The sequence below is a fragment of the Limanda limanda genome, chromosome 16, assembly GCF_963576545.1.
Source record: "Limanda limanda chromosome 16, fLimLim1.1, whole genome shotgun sequence".
In the NCBI taxonomy this organism is placed as follows: Eukaryota; Metazoa; Chordata; class Actinopteri; order Pleuronectiformes; family Pleuronectidae; genus Limanda; species Limanda limanda.
In genome coordinates this window covers 15,791,346-15,812,921 of record NC_083651.1, presented here as the reverse complement: position 1 = coordinate 15,812,921, position 21,576 = coordinate 15,791,346, and the positions used below count along the sequence as shown (strand labels likewise).

Below are 21,576 nucleotides of genomic sequence, written 5' to 3'. Positions count from 1 at the left end.
ACACATATAAATATCAGTCCCCTAAATATGTTGGATTTTATTTTTTCATTAAGATCCATGTATTAATTTATGCACAAGGGGTGGTGGTGGGGGGGGGGGGGGGTCTGTGGTCTAGTTTGTGTCAGCTAAGGAGTCCTCAAAGAGAAAAAGTTTGATAACCACTCCTGCAATCAATGACAATGTTGCAAAAGGCCCTATCTGGCTGTGACAAATAAATGAATGCCCCACCCCTCCACTTAATTTATGGAAATCGGTTGAGTAGTTTTTGTATAATCCTGCTAAAAAACAAAAGGAAAAATAACTAATGCAGACAAGTTATATACTCAAGTAAAATAAAAAGTACTACATTAAAGTATAAACAGTAAAACTAAGTATACACTTGCTCCTACATATACTTAGAAGCACTTGCCGAGTGTCTCTTATTTTATTCCCTAATGCAATTGTCTACCAAATCATTATCGATGAGTCTTATTATGGCAGTGGCCTTTTCAAAATCCATTTGAGGTGTTTCTATACATGTGACGGCTGCAGACTCTCAAAGTGACTCATCTTTATCTTCCTGGTTCCTGTTTTAAAATGGGATTATTGACACATAACATGTAACACCAAAAACACAACAGTTCTCGCTGACCCGTCTCAGGTCATATGTTGCCAAACGGAAGCATATGCACAAATTAATCAGTGTGATGTGATTCACGTCACAGTGTTACATTTAAACATATTTTGTTTTTCTCATTATTACATATTAAAAAACGATCTTTCAGATGTGATTTTATTTAAATTACATTGGCTGGGGTTATAAGTGTGTTATGTCATCCTGCAGGAGCCGACAACAGCAAAGGTATTGTCACCAAAAGTAAACCTACAGACTTGTAATTCATGCTCTGTCTATTGCCTTCCCACACACTCGGCCTCATTGATTCCTGCCCACACAGGATTCATGCAGTTCCCCCTCCTCTCCTACAATAGAATGCCATAACATGGAAACGGTCAGTCGTGACCAGTACTATTCTGGTAGCAACAAGCTTTTGGGCAGGGGAGGGGAAAGCTCAAATGGGTGCATGTCAAGAGTTCAGAGCGCCAAGCGTGAAATCTGATATCCAACCGTTTTTGAGACTGGCACGGACAGATGAGAAGAGTTTACTGCCCGGCTTGCCCCCAGGCGACTTCTCAAGTTACTTTTACACATAAAACCCTCTCTCCGTAAACAGGTTTCCAAGGATAAAAGGCCACTGCAGGATAAAAAGGCACTTTAACCAGCTAAATGTATTTAAAGGCCTTACCCACCCACACATGTATTTCCATTTTTTCTTTTAAACCTTAACACAGGCTGATGGTTTTGTTTGACCGAACACTATATCCTAATAAGAATAGGAGTGTAAAAGTGTAAAAATTGAAACTCAACCAACATTATCATGAGGGACTAATAAATCCCACTCTGTATTTTATACTTCCACAAAGTCTTGAGAGGACGTCTTACCAAGCGACACAAGATCGGGTGAAATATAAGTGTATAAGTGGAGCCCGGAAAATTAAAGTACTCATAATGCATGAATGTCCCTTTTCATCATGTGAATGGGTGTTAATCATATTTATTTGATACAAGACTGGTGCATTGATGTGTATTCAGCATTTGTTGTAACTTTATCATGTTTTACAGGCTTTTCACTAAATTACAGGATAATCAATAACTGAATTTTGTTGGAAATATTCAATCAATCCAGCTGAACACAAGATACAACATCACGTCACATGCAGCAATAAGCACGTCCACGTCGTCACTCTGCAGCACGGGATCTGACCGAGCGCATGTTTGCAGCTCATTAACTCTAAGGATAGGTTGGTGAGAGCCGTTGCCAGGCAACCATACAGTCTATGGTTATACATGGCATAGACAAAACGAAAAGGTTAAAGCAGCAAAAAGCCTTGGATATTTGTACAGAAAACCTTCACATTCCCTAGTCACTAACATAGTAGTGTGCCTGCAGTGGCAGCATTGCACCATGTTTGACCTCGGAGCTGCTTATGTAATCTGTGACGTGTGGAGGGCTGAGTTCAGCACAGGAGGTTTCATATTCTGTGCCATAAAACTTCCTGATAAGGAATTTCAAGTGTTGGTCTGATACGCACAATTCCTGGAGGTAAGGGCAAATTTCTAGGGATATTCCCATGGCCAGATTACCCCCCCGGGAAAAATATTAATTATCAACCCCCATTTCCACGTCGGTCGCTCAAATTGGATTTGAAAAATCCATATTCACAAATAACAATTTCCTGCATAGGGTATAATAAATATGTACAAGATGTGTCCTCAACCCTCGTCTATAAAGTGAGGAAAAAACAGAGGGGCACCCTGACACTGACCAGTGCTCATGAGCGCATTAGTTGATTAATCAATTGGTGAACTGACAGACAATTAATTTGGACAACTAATTCAAAATAAGCAATTTGTTGCTAAAATGTAACTGGTTCCACCTTTACAATTGTGAATATTTTTGCAGTTTTCCATGATTGTTAAAACTTGATATTTTGTAAGTCAGTCAAAATGCTTAAGTTTTATTGACTGAACAATCAGTTGGTGAGCCTAAATGTCCGCTAGTGGAAGCACACCCGCCCGTGCCCTTGGGCGAGTAGCTTGTGTGCGGTGTCAATGTGAGAACATGAACCAACTCCAGACAAAGGTATCAGAGGACATTTAGGATAAAACATGGTTTAAATGATGTCGTTTTGTCCAATTTGAATGTCGGGGGTTAAGGACATGTGGGTGACACCACAGGACGCATTTTATGTTTTCTCCTGTCGTTGAAGAATTGGTCCCCGAGTTACTTCAATTGCATTGGACACTGTTTATCAGAATTTAGAATTTTTTTATTTGCCAAGTATATTTGCACATACAGGAAATTGCCTTGGTGTGGTTGGTGCACTGTACATAAAACAACAATATATACAGTAAGACAATAATCTATGGACGTGCGGTGCTAAGGTGCAGTGATTGGTTCGGGTAAGTGCCAATAATATATAAATTATGTGGTGGGTGGGTGGGGGGGCAGAGTCAGTGTGATCCGGAAACTTTCCATGGGAAGTTAAGCTCGGGAATTTTGAAAAAATAAATAAAACGCAAATTAAACGCTGAGCAATAAAAACATCATTCAAAACTCTATTTTAAAGATGTATGGAATGCAGCACACACTGCACGTTGCATTTCAACCGTCCACTGTGCATTCTTCCATCACATGCACAGATAACTCCCAGCATCCTTCACACTACAGCAGGGCTGATTGAGGCCTGCTGTGGTGTGCAGGACTAGTCAGGTAAGTTTAGATGATATTACTGGGGAAAATATATTAGCATGCTGATTGAGGATTGTTCATCTGTTCATCTAGCCTATTTCCATTCATTTATCCATCAATTGTTAAATATTTTTACAGCAATTCCAATTATTTGGCTAACTATTTATATCTCTGGCATTGCATTAGTGTTTTTTTACAAACTTTTTTCTCATCTTATTCTACAGAACAATGCCAGGTGCACTATCTCATGTGTGGAGACATTTCACCCCATCCAATGTTAAAGGAAAGGCTGTGTACATTTACAAATACTGTGCAAAGACCTATGTTAAGAATGACACAACGATGCAGAGGCGTATAGTCAATTGCCGAAACTTCCTCAGGGCTCAAATCAGCCTATGACAAAACAAAATGTTTATATTTATGTCTGCATATGACAAGGTAAATACAGTTAGTATAAATTACCCACAACATTTCCAGTTTATTCCCGTTAATTCCCGTTAATTCCCTTTAATTCCCGTATTTTCCCGTATATTCCCGTTAATTCCCATGGAAAGTTTCCCACTCTGAATATTCCCGGAATTTTGCAACCCTACTTTTCACCCACCAGCTCCATCGGAAGAGTGGTGAGGAGACAATGAGACAATTTCCATTTCCCGGTGAACTTTCCCTTTAAGACGCTGCGCAGCCTCCGTTGAGTCCGAGCAGCTCGTGCACATCCGGCTCCACGTTTTGCGAGCATCCGGCATGCCTCCCGCCTCGGATCCACTCCGGTGATTAGTTCCCGCTCAAAGCCGATCTTGCTGCAGGGAGGAGCGGAGGAGGAGGAGGAGGAGGAGGAGTGAAGCCGAGCCGAGCATCACAGCTCCGCATTCAAGGAAACACCAACACGGCACTTTCGTGTGTTTCCACTCTCCACCATGTTCCTGCGTCCGTGGGCACATCGTGTCCGGTGAGGAGCGGATCGGAGTGGATGCGGTTCCCCGCCGAGGCCGCTTGTCTCTGAGGAAGCTGGGACATCTCTGGCCCGGCCAAAGGGAAGGGAGACCCCCCCCCTCGCCCCCCACCACCACCACCACCTCCACCTCCTCCCCAATTGTTTCCTGCGCCAAGAAGAACTGTAAAGACATGGTCATCACCCCGCGGCTGTGGTAAGGACATGCTGAGCTTCATCCCTCTTCTCTGTGTTCACACCACCTCTGCAGCTCATACAGAGGAGCCCATGAGAAGAAAAGGGGGACTTGGGGGGGGGGGAGTAGGGTTCATTCATTCACGTTCATAGAATCCCCCCCCCCCCCCCCCTTCCACCAGCAGTATTTGCATCCGAGGACCAGTCAGACATGAGCACGTATAGCTTGAGCTAGCTAGAGATGGAGACCCACACATCATCACAATTACAGGGGCATCATCCTCATCCAGGACCCTCCTCCTCCTCCTCCTCCTCCTCCTCCTTCTCCTCCTCCTTCTTCTCCCAACTAACACACGCCTCCTCCAAAGAAACATGGAGTGGGTGGTATGGGATGGGGGGGGTGTGTAAACCAGCCAACTCTAAATTTGAACATGTCACCATAATGCGTCACTGCCTTTTTTCACCCTGTTTTCGTGGCTTCTCCCATTCCTTCCCATTCAACCCAGCTCTCATCCCAGATCAGCAGACTATTCACGAGCACGCCATCCCCCCCTTACCCTCTGTTTCCCCACCCATCGTGTCGCCAGGGTCGCTGAAAGTTGGCCAACTTCCTCTCCGTCACTATACTCGCCTGCTCTTGCACACTGAAGGTCAGACAGTGACTTTGCAGAGGTTTAAAATTGCACCGATTTCACATAAATTACAGAGCAAGGCCGGAGAGGAGGACTTGGGGGGGGGTTTCGTCATTCGTCAATGCTCTCGTGGAATTGATCAGCAGTTGGCGGATTGATTTTCCTGATGGGCTTTAATAATTCCTGGCCTGGCCTGAGGAGATCTCCGGCTGAAGGTGTCCTGGTCCCATTAGATGAGCTTTGAAAGTGAGAGGAGATCCAGCCAAGGCCAACTTCCCTGTGAAGCTGTAGATTCACCCATGTCTTTTTACCCCCACAGGTTTTTGATATTGACAGTGAGGAGTATCCCACTAACTGGATTTTACTAATTTAATTAGCTGCCATGTTCAACTTATACTACTACTACTAGTAAAATAATAACTAATACATTGTGTTAAAGCCCATGACTCACCTATAACCGTCCGTTTTGTTTTAATTAATCATCAGCATTACAAGTGTTCACTCTGTTATTAGCCGGATTAGTTTTGGGTTATTTTGTTGCGCTTGGCATCATTAAAAATGTATAGACAACCATCTACAACATGATGACTGATGATTAGTTGCAATAGCAAAACAATTCTTTCTGTTATGTTTTGGTGAGAGCCTGACCAATACAGCGTTATTGATATTAGGGAGTAATATATGTCCTAAACAGATATACTGGCTAATATAAATTCCCAAAATGTCCCTATCAAATCCTTATGACGAGAAATGTAATTGAGGCTTCATATTTAACAGTCTACCCTTAAACTTTATTGTTAATAGCTAAATATGAAGAAAACAAACACATATATATATATAGAATTGAGAAAATAACCCTTATTTTTTAATATAAATTCTCAACATGAATGCACACCTTTTCTGTATCGTTTATTCTGTAAAAACAACTGTTTTCTTTTCGACACACGTGAGTAAACATACCCCGATGTCTGTGAATGGCTCAGATTGGCAGATTCTATTGTCCAACTAATACATTAAGTACAAACTTTAACTCTTCCAAGCCATTTAACAAAGTAAACCAAACATCAACAGCTGATGATTGTGTGGTCTGGACAGAAACACAAGATACAGTATAAAGTGAATGATTTAGAATAATCTGCCCACAGAATTAGTTTCAGCTTTCACCTCCTGAGAGTTTCCAATGTGGGCCCAGGTCAGGCCGAATTAAAAAAGTCTTGCAGTGTGATACCCAGCTCTACCTCGATGATGTAATGTTTGCAGCGCAGGATAAACTGGCTCTGTCCAGTTGGTGTTGTTTAAAAAAAAAAAAAGAAAGAGAAAAAGAGACAGGCCTATTTTAAAGAGATGTGCTCACTGCCTCCACATGTCACGCACGAGCAGCTTGATCCATTTAGCTCGATACCGTACACCCAGGTAAATGGTGAAAACCCCGCTGTGCTGATCGATATGCATTATTACTCAGTTGTACATCCATCCAGACAACGGCTGTCCTCAAAGTCCCCCGTAATATAATCTTGGGACATGAGTCTGCTTCTGTTGGCCCACTTTAATTATGCAACAGAGAGGGGGGGATCAGCAAACTTGTTGGAGGCTGCCGGTCGATAATGTGTTATTGTGGCTGCTTTGGATGTGGTGACAACACAAACATGAATGTTTTTCCTCACTCCTACTCACACACAGTCACCATCCTGCTTCATGGTATTACATATTCACGATTCCATTAACATTTTTGTGGTTTTCTGTGCACTAACAGCAACCAACCTCCAAATCATACAATATGAAGTGATGAGTGATTCACCATTTCCTGCTTTTACTCTTCATATATTTATTAATGAGGCCAAAGAGGTTACATTTTCACTCCTGTCCGTTTGTTTGTTTGTTTGTGTGCAAGATTATGCAAAAGTCACTGGATGGATTACCTCAAAACTTGGTGGAGGGATGGGACACTGAATTCTTGCACATATAGATCTTGATTAAACAAAATCAGGTATCACATGTAGCGGACTGATAACTATGAGTTTGTGCAATTTGGTGCAGATCCAAATACTAATCCAGATCTTGTAGATTTAAATGTGGTGCCATAAGGGGTCTCTTGGGCCTTGGTGGAGGTATGTGATCAACTGAGTGCCATTCTAGTTTGACTTTGGGTCTCGTGGTGCTGCTTGACACATTGAGTGCTTGAATCTGAAGTTTATTTTCTTCATCGTCGTGAGATCTCTTAGAGGATTGCACACGGATAGAGGGGATTTCTTTGGTCCTTTAAACCTCTTCAGCTCCTCTTGCCTCGAACCCACATGATGACAGATGATACTCACTGCTTTATTTGTGACAAGCCATTGATCCCTCTCTCAGAAATGTGACGTTTCATTGCCTCCACCAGTAAAGTTACAGCACATACCGTATTCAGCCATAAAACAGCCCTGGAGAGGAACTTCAGCCCCTTGTTAAAAGACTTTTCACTGGAGGAGACTGGTACTGCTGCAGGTGAATAAGCCACACTGTTCGAGCTTCATTTAGATTCTCACCACTTTATAGTTGAAAGTAGAATAATTCATCAAATTAAAACATGATCACAGCCGCTGCAAATGTATTAGATGGACTATAAAAAGTACTCACTAATACTACATTAAAATTGACCAGAACTTATTGTGTTCCAGTGACACAAATATTAGGAGCTACTAAACTATCTAACACTTGAACGGCAACACTTTATTAAGATGGGTTAATAAACAATCAGAGCCATTTTTGGTTTCTCTCGAATTTCAGATTACAGAAGTATGCGATACTACCATTAATCTGTTAATTTGCTTAGTAGCTCTCCAAGGGAGACTTGGACACTACAAATATTTATATGCTGCAGAATCAGTCGACTAACACAGCAAGAACAAAATAAAGTGGATCTGCTCCATCAGGTCTAACATGCTCTTCTTTAATTGGAACAAGTAACTAAAACTGTCTTTTGTTACCTTTAATTCACCACTTCGACACTAGAAATAGTTCTACAGTCATTTAATATTGATACATTATTCAACAATAAACTCACTGGGTAGCTGGTATGCTGCCAGTGCAGACAACACACTAGTCAAGTGAGGCCTTGTCTCCTGTTAATGGAAACTCATTGAGCTGTTTGCTCAGCTTGTTTTAAGAGTCTCCAGAGTCTAGTTTAATGAACCTAGTGTAAATCTCTGACCCCGAATCTCAATAATAATCAGGTGACAGCACCGGTCAGGAGTCAGAACATCTCTGACAGTTGTCATCATTACCTTTTGGTTTCTGAAAATCCCTCTTCCTAAATGATGTTGTTTTTTTGTAGCACAAGAAATGAGACCGAGAAGAGTAATGGATGTGACCGAGCTGAGGCTGCATTCTGGGGGGAAGCGAGAGACGGGAAAGGGAAGTGAACGTTATTTTCTTGCCAAGACACTTCATGGAGGTGGAGCCACACAACTGTGAGCCTTAAGCGGTTTTGAGGAAATTAGACAGAGGAAATGCTCATTTTCATAAAGAAATCTTTGTAGTGTGTTAAGTATCAGCATAAAAAAAAGAGGCTGAACGTTGCAGAAATTAATTATTTAAAATCTGTATGAAAATTTAGATCAGTAGTAGAACTTTTCACACATCCTCCTTTCAACTATTGTGAGCATTTAACTTGTTATAATTTTTAAACTTACATATCGTTTTCTGTGAGGATCTTTCAATATATTAATTGTGTTGCACAATTACTTTAGCTGTAAGTGAATTGATAGTGAGTGCATGTTAAGACTGCACCTCACTGAAGCAGTGAATGTGGGGACGTTTTTGGAGTTTGGTGGAATTTTACTCCAACTTGAGGCATTGAAAGAATTTCGTGAGAAGGGTCTCTTCCTCTGACTCTTACATACTAGTGTCATTGTTGCTTCTCACCACTGAAGGCTCGTCTTTGTCTGGATGTGTATTGAAACTCTGCCGCCACAGTCTACTTTCAAATCCTCAGACTCTCAGAAAATCGGTTTGAGCATGAAGTGTGTCAAGAGAAATGATCACGTCTGCTATGTGCATGAGTCTAGAGAATATTGGAGGAATCTGTCTGACTTATAACTCTAAAAAACATTTGAAAGATAGATAGAATCGTTTTCTAACCTAGGTTTCTCCTGTTTATCATATATCACGTTTTGAATATTCCATTTTAATGGTCCCAGCTTCAGTAGCACCAGGCAAAACATTTTAATGATATCACATCTGTAAAAAATTAGTTCTGCAGTCTTCAGAGTGAATATTGAACCACTAACCTCTCCCTGGGACGTTTTTTATAATGCATTTCATCCAAAAAATAAATTCAGACCAGCACACTATGTTATATTCACAATAAATCCCACAGTGTTTGGTTTGCCACTGGCCAGGGTGTTTGAGAAGTGTGGCAGTAGTATCCACGTGGCAGCGCCGGCCTCATCCTCCTGCTTACAGCGCCTTAATCACGGTTTCTGGATTTAGAAGATTAAGCTCATGACTAATCAAGTCCTGTGCGGACGCTCCCCCCAACATGGCAACTGGGTTCATGTGGAGCAATGTCGCTGCTCCCTGTGTTTGTTTGTCTGCGCTGGAGCCAAACACACTGCTCACAGAGGTTTGTCAAATTTTTAGAAAGTGGCAGGTTTACTCTGTGGAAGTTTAGTTTGTCGGTTTACACTACAGATCACATAAGTTACAGGTAGATTGGTTTGGTTTAGTTGTTTTGATTCTATTGACAGTGTCACAACATAAGAATTGCATTATTGGGGAAGTAATATGTTCTGCAAAACTGAAATGTTGTAATTTCAATAGCCCACTTTTACGTACAGCAGCTTTATGTCTGTTTTAGTATCTATCTGTCATTTTCATCTGTTGCTGTTACCTGTTTATGTTTCTAAATGGACAGTAAAAATGTCGCAGTAAATTTGAGCTCACATAGTACAGGAAGTCTCATGCAGTCAGAGGTTAATAGTGTGGTTAAAACAGGAGGTTTACCCTGAAAGTACTCCTCGCTCGTGCTTCCTTATTAGGTCAAGGAGAGGGGATCTATTAAATAGGCTAAGTGGCACACACTATCTGAACGGACTTAGCACATAGTCTCACAGTAGCTTAGCCCCTCATAGGCTTAAGGGGCGGGGAAGGGGATGTTGTCAAAAGATCTGAAATATGGATGATTTAGTGTGTGTGAGTATACTGCACCATCGCATGTGGGCTTGCCTACTCCTGGAATGTGCTCAGAGCTGCTCTGTGGATTTGCCCAGTCCTGTGAGGGAGCCTACACTGCAAATGTGTAGGTGAAACCACAGGAGGCTCCAGAGTCGTATACAATGCACGTGAACAGAAACAGTCTGTGGTGAGATTTTAACACGCTGCACTGCTGTACAGTTTTGTGTTCCAGTATCATATCGTGTCCTGACCTGAGACTTGATATTTGATTTGCTGACCATAACTGGGACTTCAACTAATGATTAATTACCTCCGCCAGTTTTCACCCCTGTCCACTTGTTTGTTCGAAACATATCAGATTAATGAAGCAGCTCCACGATCAATCATGCATGGAAGAAGCATTGTTTTAACTGATGCTGCATTTCATGATGGGACAAGCTGTATTTTCAGTCTGTTTGTCATTACTCTGCCATTCAGGCTCACATTCACACTTTAGGTCAGTTTAAAGTCTCCAATTAACATAACCCCAATATGCATGTCTTTGGAATGTGGGAGGAAGCAAGAGTACCTTAGAGAAGGCAGATACACAGATAACATCCAAACTTCCAAACCAGAATTGTTGAACAATTGATACGTTTATTGACATGAATCAAGTTGAAATTTGAAATGTATCATTGTTATAGCATCATAGTTGTGATCATTTGCTGCTGTTTTGTCTCATATGAAACTAAACTACATATTTTTAGACTCAAAAACAAAAGCAGTTCGATGAAGTAACCTAGACTTTGGCTTTTGGACATTTTAACGAGAATCTTATCATCTCTTCTGACAATTTGTTTTGATATATCAACTATACTAATAAAATAAACTAGAATGTCACTTGATAGAGCACATACCTCCATCAAGGCCCAACAGTCCCCTTAAATTATATCAAACCTAGTTTCACATACTCACAGTTCCCTAAATATGTCAGATTTCTTTCTCATCAAGATGCATGAAAAACTCCCTGAGAAAATTGTGAAAATGTCCATAAATGTTCCATCTGGCAATCTTAAACGAAAATCAACCACGAATGTCTCTCACCATCGGTTAATTACATCCACATTATTCATATCTGTTTCCCAACTCGTATGTAAATTCCTCATCCTCTGAATCTTGGAGTTATTCAATTAGAAATAGAAATATTCTGTTATTTGTGCTAGTGCTTGTCCACTAGCATCTTCATCATATCACCAAGCGTCTCTGAACTGAGCAGAGTTTGTTTATCTGTTTGCTTCCTAGGCTCTTGGCATTGATGTATGTTTTATCAGTGCTGGGAGCTCCTGGGAGCTCAGTTTTTCTGCAGGAAGCGTTATTGGTGTCAGCATCGAGCAACACGGTGCCGTCACTAATGATGAGGAAGAGCTCTCCCAGTTACTGCCTCAACATCAGCTTTACCAGACACTTACTATCTAGGATGTTTATTTAAATTATGACTCTATACCAGAGGGTATAATTGTCATCCTCAATGTTTTGTATAAGTTGTCACATATATATTCTGCTATCCTCACTTATTACCATCATTATCTTAGTGGTAATTACATGTTTAAGGATTGATGTCACATAAGCAGTTCTTTGGAACGATCTCCATCTTCTGCAGTGACAGTCAACAGTCATGAATTTACCACATTTCTCTAATTGTACAAAGATCTACGGTTTTCCGTTAAGCTGCAGTAAATGGGTGGGCACAGTTAGAGACTCTGGTCAATATAGGTTATGGACTGCGTTTTTTATAGTGCTTTTCTTGTCTTAGCAAGCAATCACATGGGTGGAGCGAGTCGTCTGCTAACCAGAGGGTTCTTGGTTCACTCCTTTGTGGCTCCAGTCTACATTCTTGAGTGTCTTGGAGCAGGCGACCCCTGAATATGCGCTGTGTAAAGCTGTGTGTGTGTAAATGGATGAATAGATGAGTTGTAGTGAAAGTGCTTTGAGTGGTTGATAATCGCTATGGAAATGCAGGCCATTACCATTTACCCAAATCGTTATTCACTACCAGTCACATTCAAACACACATTCACTCAGCGCTTTAAATGTCATGCGTTTGTATCACACGTCATTCCCATTCTGACGAAACAGCTGCTCAAGTACACTTAGGGATTCGGACTGGAGGAGCCAGGGATGGAACCACTGACTCTCTGTTTAGTGGACGACGTGCGCCACCTCAGGAGCAAGGCCACTTAGAGATAAGAGATGGCAGGGCTGTAACAATTGGTCGGTTAGTTGAGGTATTGATCGACAAAAATAACTATTTTGAACATCAACTTATGGTTTCTGCAGTTAAATAAGCAACTATCGTAAAAACGTGCAATAATTTCTCAGGTTTCAGATTCTCAAACAGGATTATTTCTTGCTCAGATCTTAGTAAAGTGAAAATCTCTTGGTTTTGAACCATTGGACAGAAGAAACAACATAAGATGACAACACTGTGGGCTCGTGAAAGTTGTGATCGGGGAATTTCATTAATCAATAATCAACATTGTTAGTTATTAGCCTTAATATTAGGTTCAGTTTGGGTTTGAAATCATTTGGTGCATACCTCTGCTAAATGCAGTGTGTTGAGTAATCCTGAGTGGCACCAACCGCACAGCCACCATATTGAAAGGCTTATTCAGAAATGCATGTGTAATGAAAAGAATCTTAAACCGCCCCCATGCTTCAAAGAAAACTCCAGGTGTCTGAGCATCTGTGAGTCAGGTGAACTCACTGAAACTGACGGAGGGTAGTTCTGAAAGTGCAGGAGACGCCGACACACTCGTTTCTAATGGGGACAAAGTGGCGTTTGATCAGTGACAGTGTGGCTCAGTGTTTGGTGTCAACAACAGAACTGCGATAGCCTGAGGAAGTGATTCTTCTTTGCCTGAATATAAATTCTTTTGTAATATCTTTGTTTTTCAGATGAAGAGCGAGCAGTGAGACCGAGGACGTGTCAGACGATGCTCCTGATCTGCTGGTCCCAGTGCTGAGGGAGATTCACAGAGCCAAACTGGTCAGTACCCACCATGTCTTACCACCAACACTACCAGCGTGGCCCCCAGGGCCGCACCATGAGCTCTGAGGAGAGGAGCGGCACGCCGGTCAACAAGTCCTGCACTCCAGTTCACAAGAGCGCCTCCTCATCTTCTTCTTCCCAGCGCGAAAGCCGGCAGGTAATTTTCAAGCCGCGGGGGTAGACATTTACCATCAGGAAATTGTTTCTGTGGAGAGTGGCATTTTGAATGAAGTAGCCGAGGTAATATAAGTGGGAGTGAACATTATTTTGAGGCAGGCAGATAGAAAGGAAATCATGAAGATATTTATTCAGCAGACTAAATGTGGTAAACAATAATGGCCATTGTGGTGTGACGACCAAGACAGTTTGATAAAAGTATAACCAGCTTTAAAATATCAGCTTTCATTCCCCATCTGAACTAGAACCATGTAAACGAGACGGTTTAATCTCTTTGTTCCTTAAACACGTCTTTAAATGAAACCATCAGAATAATTTAAAGGGGAACGGAAATATCTTTTTACCAGAAAATGGAAGTACAGTACTGAGTAAAAGTACTTTGTTATTTTTCACCACACCATGAACCCTTTGTGCTCACACTTTACAAATCAGCCAAACTTCTTATGATGTTGGTGAAAGTGAACACAGAACCACTGATTGATTTTGTTCGCTGACAATTCCTACAAATTTCTAACAGTGCAACTCTATCCTCATGTTGACAAACACAAAAAGCAATATGACCTCCGCCAATGACGTTATGTTTTCACCCCTGTTTGTTTGTCTGTTGCTTTTTGTGAGTGAAATTTGGCGCAGCTTGATTGGATGTTATGGGACTGCTGGGACTTGGTGGAGGGATTTGCTCTCACCGTGCCACTCTAGTTTCGTTCTGAATTTTACCGTTAATGGAAAGCATTGACAGATGGATGGGAATGTTCAGATTTCAACTATAGCCCCGCACCATGTAGAACAGCACCGAACACAATCGTGCAGCAACAATCAATGTGGCAGAAATGTGCAATTTTGATATCAACCAGGAGCATTTGCTTTGACTGTGTTTAGTAGAATCCCTGTTTCTGTATTCATGATTCAGAGATGATTCTGTGAAATCTTCCATTGAAAGAAAACAAAAAACGAACTCTGAAAGACGTTATCAACTGATTGGGTGACTAAGAGAGAGCCTTACTAAATCCCCGGTTAGTAAGTAAAAACCTTGCAGAGACATGGTAAACAATGAGATGAGCTCTCATTTCACAGTTCACAGGGCAAGTATTTAAAGTTAACTCCCACAGAAAGCCACCTGAAGCCCCCCCGGTCCTCTTACCTCACCAAGCTGCTGCTGTGTCACTGTGGCCGCACAGTAACCGGACACCGAATCTGCAGTCTCTGACATCACAGCTTTTCCGTCGGCACCGGGTCATGAATATTTCATGAGGCACAGGCGGAGGCTTGGTGCTCCACTGAGCATGTGGCACGCTCTGGTATGCCGGGTGTGAGCCCAGCTTGTGTCCGCGGGAGACGGCTCTCGGAGGAGAAAAGAGAGCTGGTCTTAAGAAAAGGGAACAGTTTGAAAAGCGGAGTCGAAGCCTGCTGCTTGATCAGGACGACAGTTCACCGCACAGACCGGCGCTTCGGTTCATTGTTCCCTTCCTTAATGTCGCCTTCCTCCTTTTGATAACAAGGCCCTCAGGGCTAAAAGGGTTCGGCCTTTTCATTTTCTGACGCTTCTTAATCTTAGAGCCGAGTTAATCTCAAAGCACCTACTGGCACTTTTTTTCTTATTCATTCCTTTTCGTTTGGTTAATGATGTCAGGTACTTGCCAAAGACGTAGCTGCAGAGATAGCAACCAATTAAGTGTTTGACCGGTAGATTTCCTTTGTTTTATGCACCTGCTCGGCCAATACCTCCAGATAAGTCAACGCCGAATAGAGGGAATCAGCAGAAAGACCAGAATGTATTCGGGAGTTTGTATTTGATTGTTGCAGCTGTTTTGTTTTACGATTTAAAGTGTATGTGTAGTTATTTAGTATAACAGAGGCAGATGTATCATTCAAAAACACAGACTTAAAAGTCATCTTTTCTTCTATTCAGCTGTTCAGAGGTGTCACTCTTAACCATAAATGTACAGTTTATCACGAGCATATTTCTAAGAGACACTCACTACGTTTACATGATGGCATAAACCCGATTTCGGCTGAAGCCCGGTTTCTCTATCCATGGGGGGTTAACTGCTCTATCTCAGGGTACATGGCACTGAGAAATCCGACTCTTGTCCGAAAGCATTTCATACCCCGCTACGATAGGTGGCGCTGTTTTCATTACAGCTAGTGGTGATACAGCCATTTCCGCTTGACCTCGTCACCACTACCAACAAAAAACAACAACAGCCTTCAACTCAGCATGCGAGAAAGATGACGAACGGAGAGCAAGGTGAAGCTACGTCCCTCTACATGATGTTGTGCATGTTTACTCAAGGAGTACTGCGAATGCGAACGGCGCATTTGATTGTTTGTGCCGGCCGGCACCGGGCAGCGACATTTTATCTACCTGTCGACTTCCGGGTCACGGCCAGGGAGGGAGGGAGGGTGGAGGGAGGGAGGGAGGGAGGGGGGGGGGGGGGCAGGATCTCAAGCATGCGCAAAGACGTCATCTCCAGTTGTTGTCTAGCTTCCAGAGTTACATGCGCGCGTTGTCCGATATACAGCCAAATCCGATCTACTTATCTGGGGGTGGTTATCCAACTTCAGTCGGACACAAGAAATCTAGATTTGTGGAGTTACATGAAATGGATCTTCGATTGAAACCCGACAACGCCAGAAATCGGGTTTCAATCGGACACATGTAACTGACTTTAAAATAAGTGAAAGTGTCTGTGATGTCATTTGATGTATTTCTGAGTAAATTTGAGTATACACGGCCAGAATTGATGTTAAACACGAAGCTACAGTGGGCATGTGCAGAGTAAGCTGTGGCATCCTAAATTTCCAAACACTTTTACATGTACACACAGAAACTTGAGTTATTTTTTTTAAATCAACACTTTGCAAGGCGATTTGGAAAATCTGCAGTTAAGTGACATTGAACAGCATTTGTGTTGCCCAAACACAGAGGAAAAGTTCGTTTTGCAAAATACCCGCATTACGCTTGAATTATGTGGGTGGTCTCCATGAAGAGATGTGTTTCTTTGAACTCAATTCACATTATGCAAAGTTATGCATAACTTAGTCTTAGTTGTGTAGTATGGCAGCATTATGCTGCGTCACTGTCTGTGAGTTTAGAGTGTAAAGAATACACAACAAGTGCATCAGTCCTGAGGGATAACCTGAGGAAGCACAGCAGACGCTGAGACAGACCCGAGCTGGCTTTGGCTGAGCCTCAGTTTTTGAGGAAAAATGAGAGTGTGGCATTTTGTCGGGGGGGAAAGCCTTAATGAGATCCATCCCCCATTTTCAAATCAATACGTGTCACTTTCTCCTCTGCTGTTCACTCTGGAGACCCTCATGAGAGCAATTACAGGCACAACCTGCAGTATGCACACGCACACACTCACACACACACAGTTTGTGGATCAAGACGTTGCATGATGATGCAAGATGTTGCTACAAATGTCCATTTGTTATTTCATGCTTGGATGTGACATTTTGGCTGAGATATAGTACGAGGGATGTATTGCTGGTAAGTATTTGGGAAATATCTCTTTGATAAATGCAGTAGAGAAATCGGTGATGTGATTATCAGTTGCTATAAGACGATATAGTGGCTGTTTTCAGGGTCTCGACACAACATGTTACTATTAGGGCTGTCAGTTTAACGCGTTATTAACGGCGTTAACGCAAACCCATTTTAACGCCGTCAATTTTTTTAACTCGAGTTAAAGCAGAGCTGCAGCTGCAGCTTCACTATCTGTGTTTCGCCTCCAGTCTGACCTGCTCTCGCTTTTTGTTTTAATATTTCGCCACCTAAAATATATATTTTAAAGCTATTGTAGCGTCCCACAGGACACGGAACTTCTTCGTGGTTTAGTAACTGGTATTTTCCTCTACACGAACATGTGCACCTCTCGCTGTTACTCCGTCTCTCGCAGACATCAACACTTCACTTCCTCATTGATCCCCGATCCCCCCATCCTATTGGTCCAAACAGTCACATGTCCCACCCAGACCCCTTCATGACCGTCAGACATCAGAGCGCTCCTTCAACAGTGTTTTACTGAGCATACGTCAAAACCAAACATAAACATAAACCCAGTCCGTTAGACTATTAGGCTGCAGCTATATGTTTTTATTTATTTAAAAATAGGGTACTTCTTATTTCATACATTTTCCACAAATATGGGGAGGACTCAAATAGCCCTACAAAGTTCTGTGTTTCATTTATTTCAAAGTAGGCCGACACCTGCCTGTGTATTTTGTTTGTTTGTTATTTGTTGCTTGTCTGTTTGAGTAGCTAGCTTAAAGCAAAGAAGTAGTAGGCTTACCTTTTATTGGTAACCTAACTGTTATGGTTCATTGTTTCTGAAATAAGAGGACTGACTGCTATGTTCACAGCAAACTTGAAAAAAAGAAAATATTAAGCCATGGTTTAACTGCACTATAGGTTGAGTCCTTGTTTACCTGAAATGTGCACTTTATAATTTTATTTTGTACCGCCCTGTTTGGCAATGTTGTTTTTCAATAATATAAAACATTTGCATAAAGCAAACCAATCCACTTTTCCATGTTGATAAGAGCATTAAAACGAAAGTAAAATTATGGAAAAATAATAAATGAAGGAACATTCAGAATAGATACAAATTTGCGATTAATTGCGATTAATCGCGAGTTAACTATGACAAAATGCGATTAATCGCGATTAAATATTTTAATCGTTTGACAGCTCTAGTTACTATAGATATTAACTTTTGCAGCCGGTCTTCTATATTCACGTCAGTGCACGTGAGTCTCTCCCTGTAAACATGAAACGTGATTCGACACCCAGGTGGACACACCTTATTTTTGACTTCACACAATGCATCATGACTGTGCTAATGATGCTAGCCTTGCTAACTAGCCAATAATCACCATGTTTGCAGGCCAGCTTAGGGCGTGTTGCGATTGAGGCTGCAAAAATAAGTGCAGCTCTGAAATAAGTTTTAAAATCACACATTTACCGTGTGAAGCGTCTCACACCAAGCTCCACCCCAAGATTAGACACGACAGATCCATTTTAGGGGTAGCTCCTCTGTACACAGGTAAATGTATTCTCTTCCGCCTCTGGCTGTGTGTTTATGGACAACTTTCACGAGGCTTCATGGCGCTCAAGGATTGTGTTTAGTAAACATCGTCCTGCGGGTGGGGCCGATGAAACGTTTGTTGGGGTCAGAGGTACCAGTGCCAGTGCGACATCTGGAGGTAGAGAATATCGTATATAAACTTTAACTTGTTATCCATGTGGCAGCCCACGGTCCTACTCTAAGATATACTGATGAGCAAACTAGACTCTGGCTCAGCAGAGTCAGGTTGAATTATCAATAGTTCCTGAAACCTCATTGTTTTGTAGTGATTTTGGAAGATGATGTAAGAAGGAGTTTCATATTCCTACACTCTATATTCTGTAAGCATTCAGGACACATCCTGCTATATGCTCAATGTGATTTGTATTATGTTTGTGAAGAACAAATTTGTGTTCTCCTAATATATCATGCAGTGTTGCTTTTGTATACAGTTAAGTCCCCTATAAAACTCTTTAATGGCTGCTCTTGGAAGGTGTTTTCAGAACCGTTAAAAAGTCATCATGGGCTTTTGTATGTTTGTATGCTTTATGTTTGTGTCAGGGTTTTTATTGCTGATTTTCATCTTTAGAAGACGGAGTAGCAGACATTCTAATTTATATCTGATATCCACATCGCAAGTCGATTGTTTGTTTATCTTCACATTGTCCCACTTATGATGTTGTTAATTATTATCAGTTAGTCTGCTTATTATTCAATTAATATTTTGAAATATTAAAAGTCAAAAAAATGGAAAAAACACCTGTGATTATATGTTTCGATTATCTGTCTAAAAGCAGAATATTATTCATCTGCAATTTAATAAATAAATAAAAACAGCAAATGAATAAGTTATACGAATAGTTACAGATACATTTTCTGATACATTTGTTTATTTCTGATACATTCAATTATCATGAATTTAAAAGCATTTTGAAAAGTCATTATCACATGTAAACAACCTTTTGCTTTCTGGTGAGAACAAAATATTTATCCAACAATCTCTAGCAACCAAGGTGTTGTTTCTCTGAGACGAGTGAAAACGAGCTTGTTATCCCTGAGATAATTAACAAGGCAATTACCTTTCTAACCCAAGATAATGTGAGAAGATAAACAGACTGCAAATACCTCTGTAGCCATCCTCTGGGAACTGGATGTTGTTCAATGTAACAAGGACCTTTTCTAGCCTTTTGTATTTTGTGTGATTAATGATTGTGTAACTCCAATGAAAACGTAACTGTTTATTTGACTACACATCATTATTGCTCTCTGGGGTCTAAGTACAAAAAGCATTAAGGATGTGGTTGAGTTGGTCAGAGTGAGTCCGGTTACTCTACTTGTGCATCACTGTCTCTGGGAGATGAAGGATGAGCCGGACACACTTGTCGTCAGAAGTCTTCTGTTGTACTGATATTATATATAGAGCTGATTTAGCCTAAAGTGTCTCTGTGGAGTGTTTGTCCTTCCTCTTACTCAGGTAGACCTTTACTGTAAGAGTTTGATTCATTGCAGCATTAGAAGGTCTCTTGTGCTACACTGCTGAGTGTCGCTGTAGTTGGGGGATCCTGTAACAATTGGCCCATGAAACCGACACAGGTACAGGTTGACTGTTTAATTTAGTTGATGATCAGGATGAAACAAATCCCTTCGCTGTTCAGTGTCTTTTCATCATGCTTTCATGCCTGCGACAGCCAGTGGCCAGAGGAATTGTGTTTTTTCAGGTTGTCTGTCTGTCCAACTGTCCAATCTTTGTGAACATGATATCTCAAGAACACCTTGAGGGAATATCTTCAAATTTTGTACAAACATTTACTTGCTCTGATTAGAATTTGTCTGCCTCAAGGAATTTCTTTAACTTTTGACCAGTTGTCACTTGGAATCAAAGATGAACTGATTCGATTTCACTGGTCAAAGGTCACGGTGCCCTAATATGAGTCTGGGGGAAAAAAGTGTTGTAGACTGAAACTGCACTGGTTGGCAGAGGCATACAACCAAAGGAAGTTCTAGTTTAATATACTGACATCTCATTAATACTGACCACTGACTGAGATTCTTCCAGGGGAAAAAGCCTTCAGTAAATCAAGTTAATCTTATCTCCATATCAAACAAACAGGCTCAACACAAGAGCAGATTGTTTATAGCTGAGTGTGCCACAAGATCCTTCATTATGGAAGGAAGCTCGATGGGAAGGACCGGCTCATTCAGCTTTAAATTATTCTGCATCGAGATCAATGAATGTGAGCAGAGTGCAGGAAATCACTTTGGCTCACTTCCATTCGGTTTCCAGGGTCAGATAACAAAAGCTAATTCTCTGACTCTAGCAATAAACTCCATATATACCCCAATTTGTTATATGCTTTGATTTTAACTATACACATGGAACCAGAGGCTGTGTGGACTGTTCTACATGAGCAATCTGTGGATTTGTATTGTTGATTAGTTCGGAGCTTAAAACGATACAGAGGAAATTGATTGAATTGGAATATTTGCTGCACGAGCCGTTCTTTATTTGGTGCAGAATTGATTTATCAATTTAGGGCCAGTTAAAGTCTGTAATGCTTCAGATAAGCCGCAGGAAGTCTGTCCTGGCGGGTTCCTGCCTGTTTGAGAGGCTGCTCATCATCTTAAAGGTTGTTTTGAAAAGTGTTGAAGTATCGATCATTTCACAGGCAACTTTTTACAGTTGAGTTTTTCAAATGGCAAAGACCTAATCGCTCTGGGTATAATGAGCAGACCGCTGGCTTTTTACGATATGATTGCTCTGAACGGTGAGGTACTCTTTCTTAATGAAGTTGATCTCCTCTTCCCTATAGTTGCTCCGGGCCACTGGGAGGAGGGGCTGCCGGCGGCGGCGGAGAAACTCGACCTTATTACCAGACAGATCCATTTGCGTGCTCATTAGATTAAACAAACTGTTGTCTCCTTCTGATAAATGGCCTGCGAACTGAGGTCGGGTGTCGTCATGCTGTCTTAGAGACTGCAGCGTCACATGGAGCAGTGACTAGACAGGCTGTTGCTTGTTTTGGCAGAGCAGCTTGTGCATGTTAATTTGTAGATTTTAACTTAAAAGCTGCGCTCTCTAATGATTCAAGTAAAAAATTAC

At 41.4% G+C, this 21,576-nt stretch overlaps 1 protein-coding gene across 1 annotated transcript in view; it reads left to right on the top strand.

The window, feature by feature from the left end:
- Positions 1–4,365: 4,365 nt before the first annotated feature.
- Positions 4,366–21,576, top strand: part of osbpl6 (oxysterol binding protein-like 6) — a gene marked incomplete in the record, with an annotated part of 38,472 nt that continues 21,261 nt past the window's right edge. Inside the window, 2 exon segments of the mRNA XM_061088448.1 lie at positions 4,366–4,438; positions 13,137–13,387. Coding sequence (XP_060944431.1) covers positions 13,241–13,387 — 147 coding nt within the window.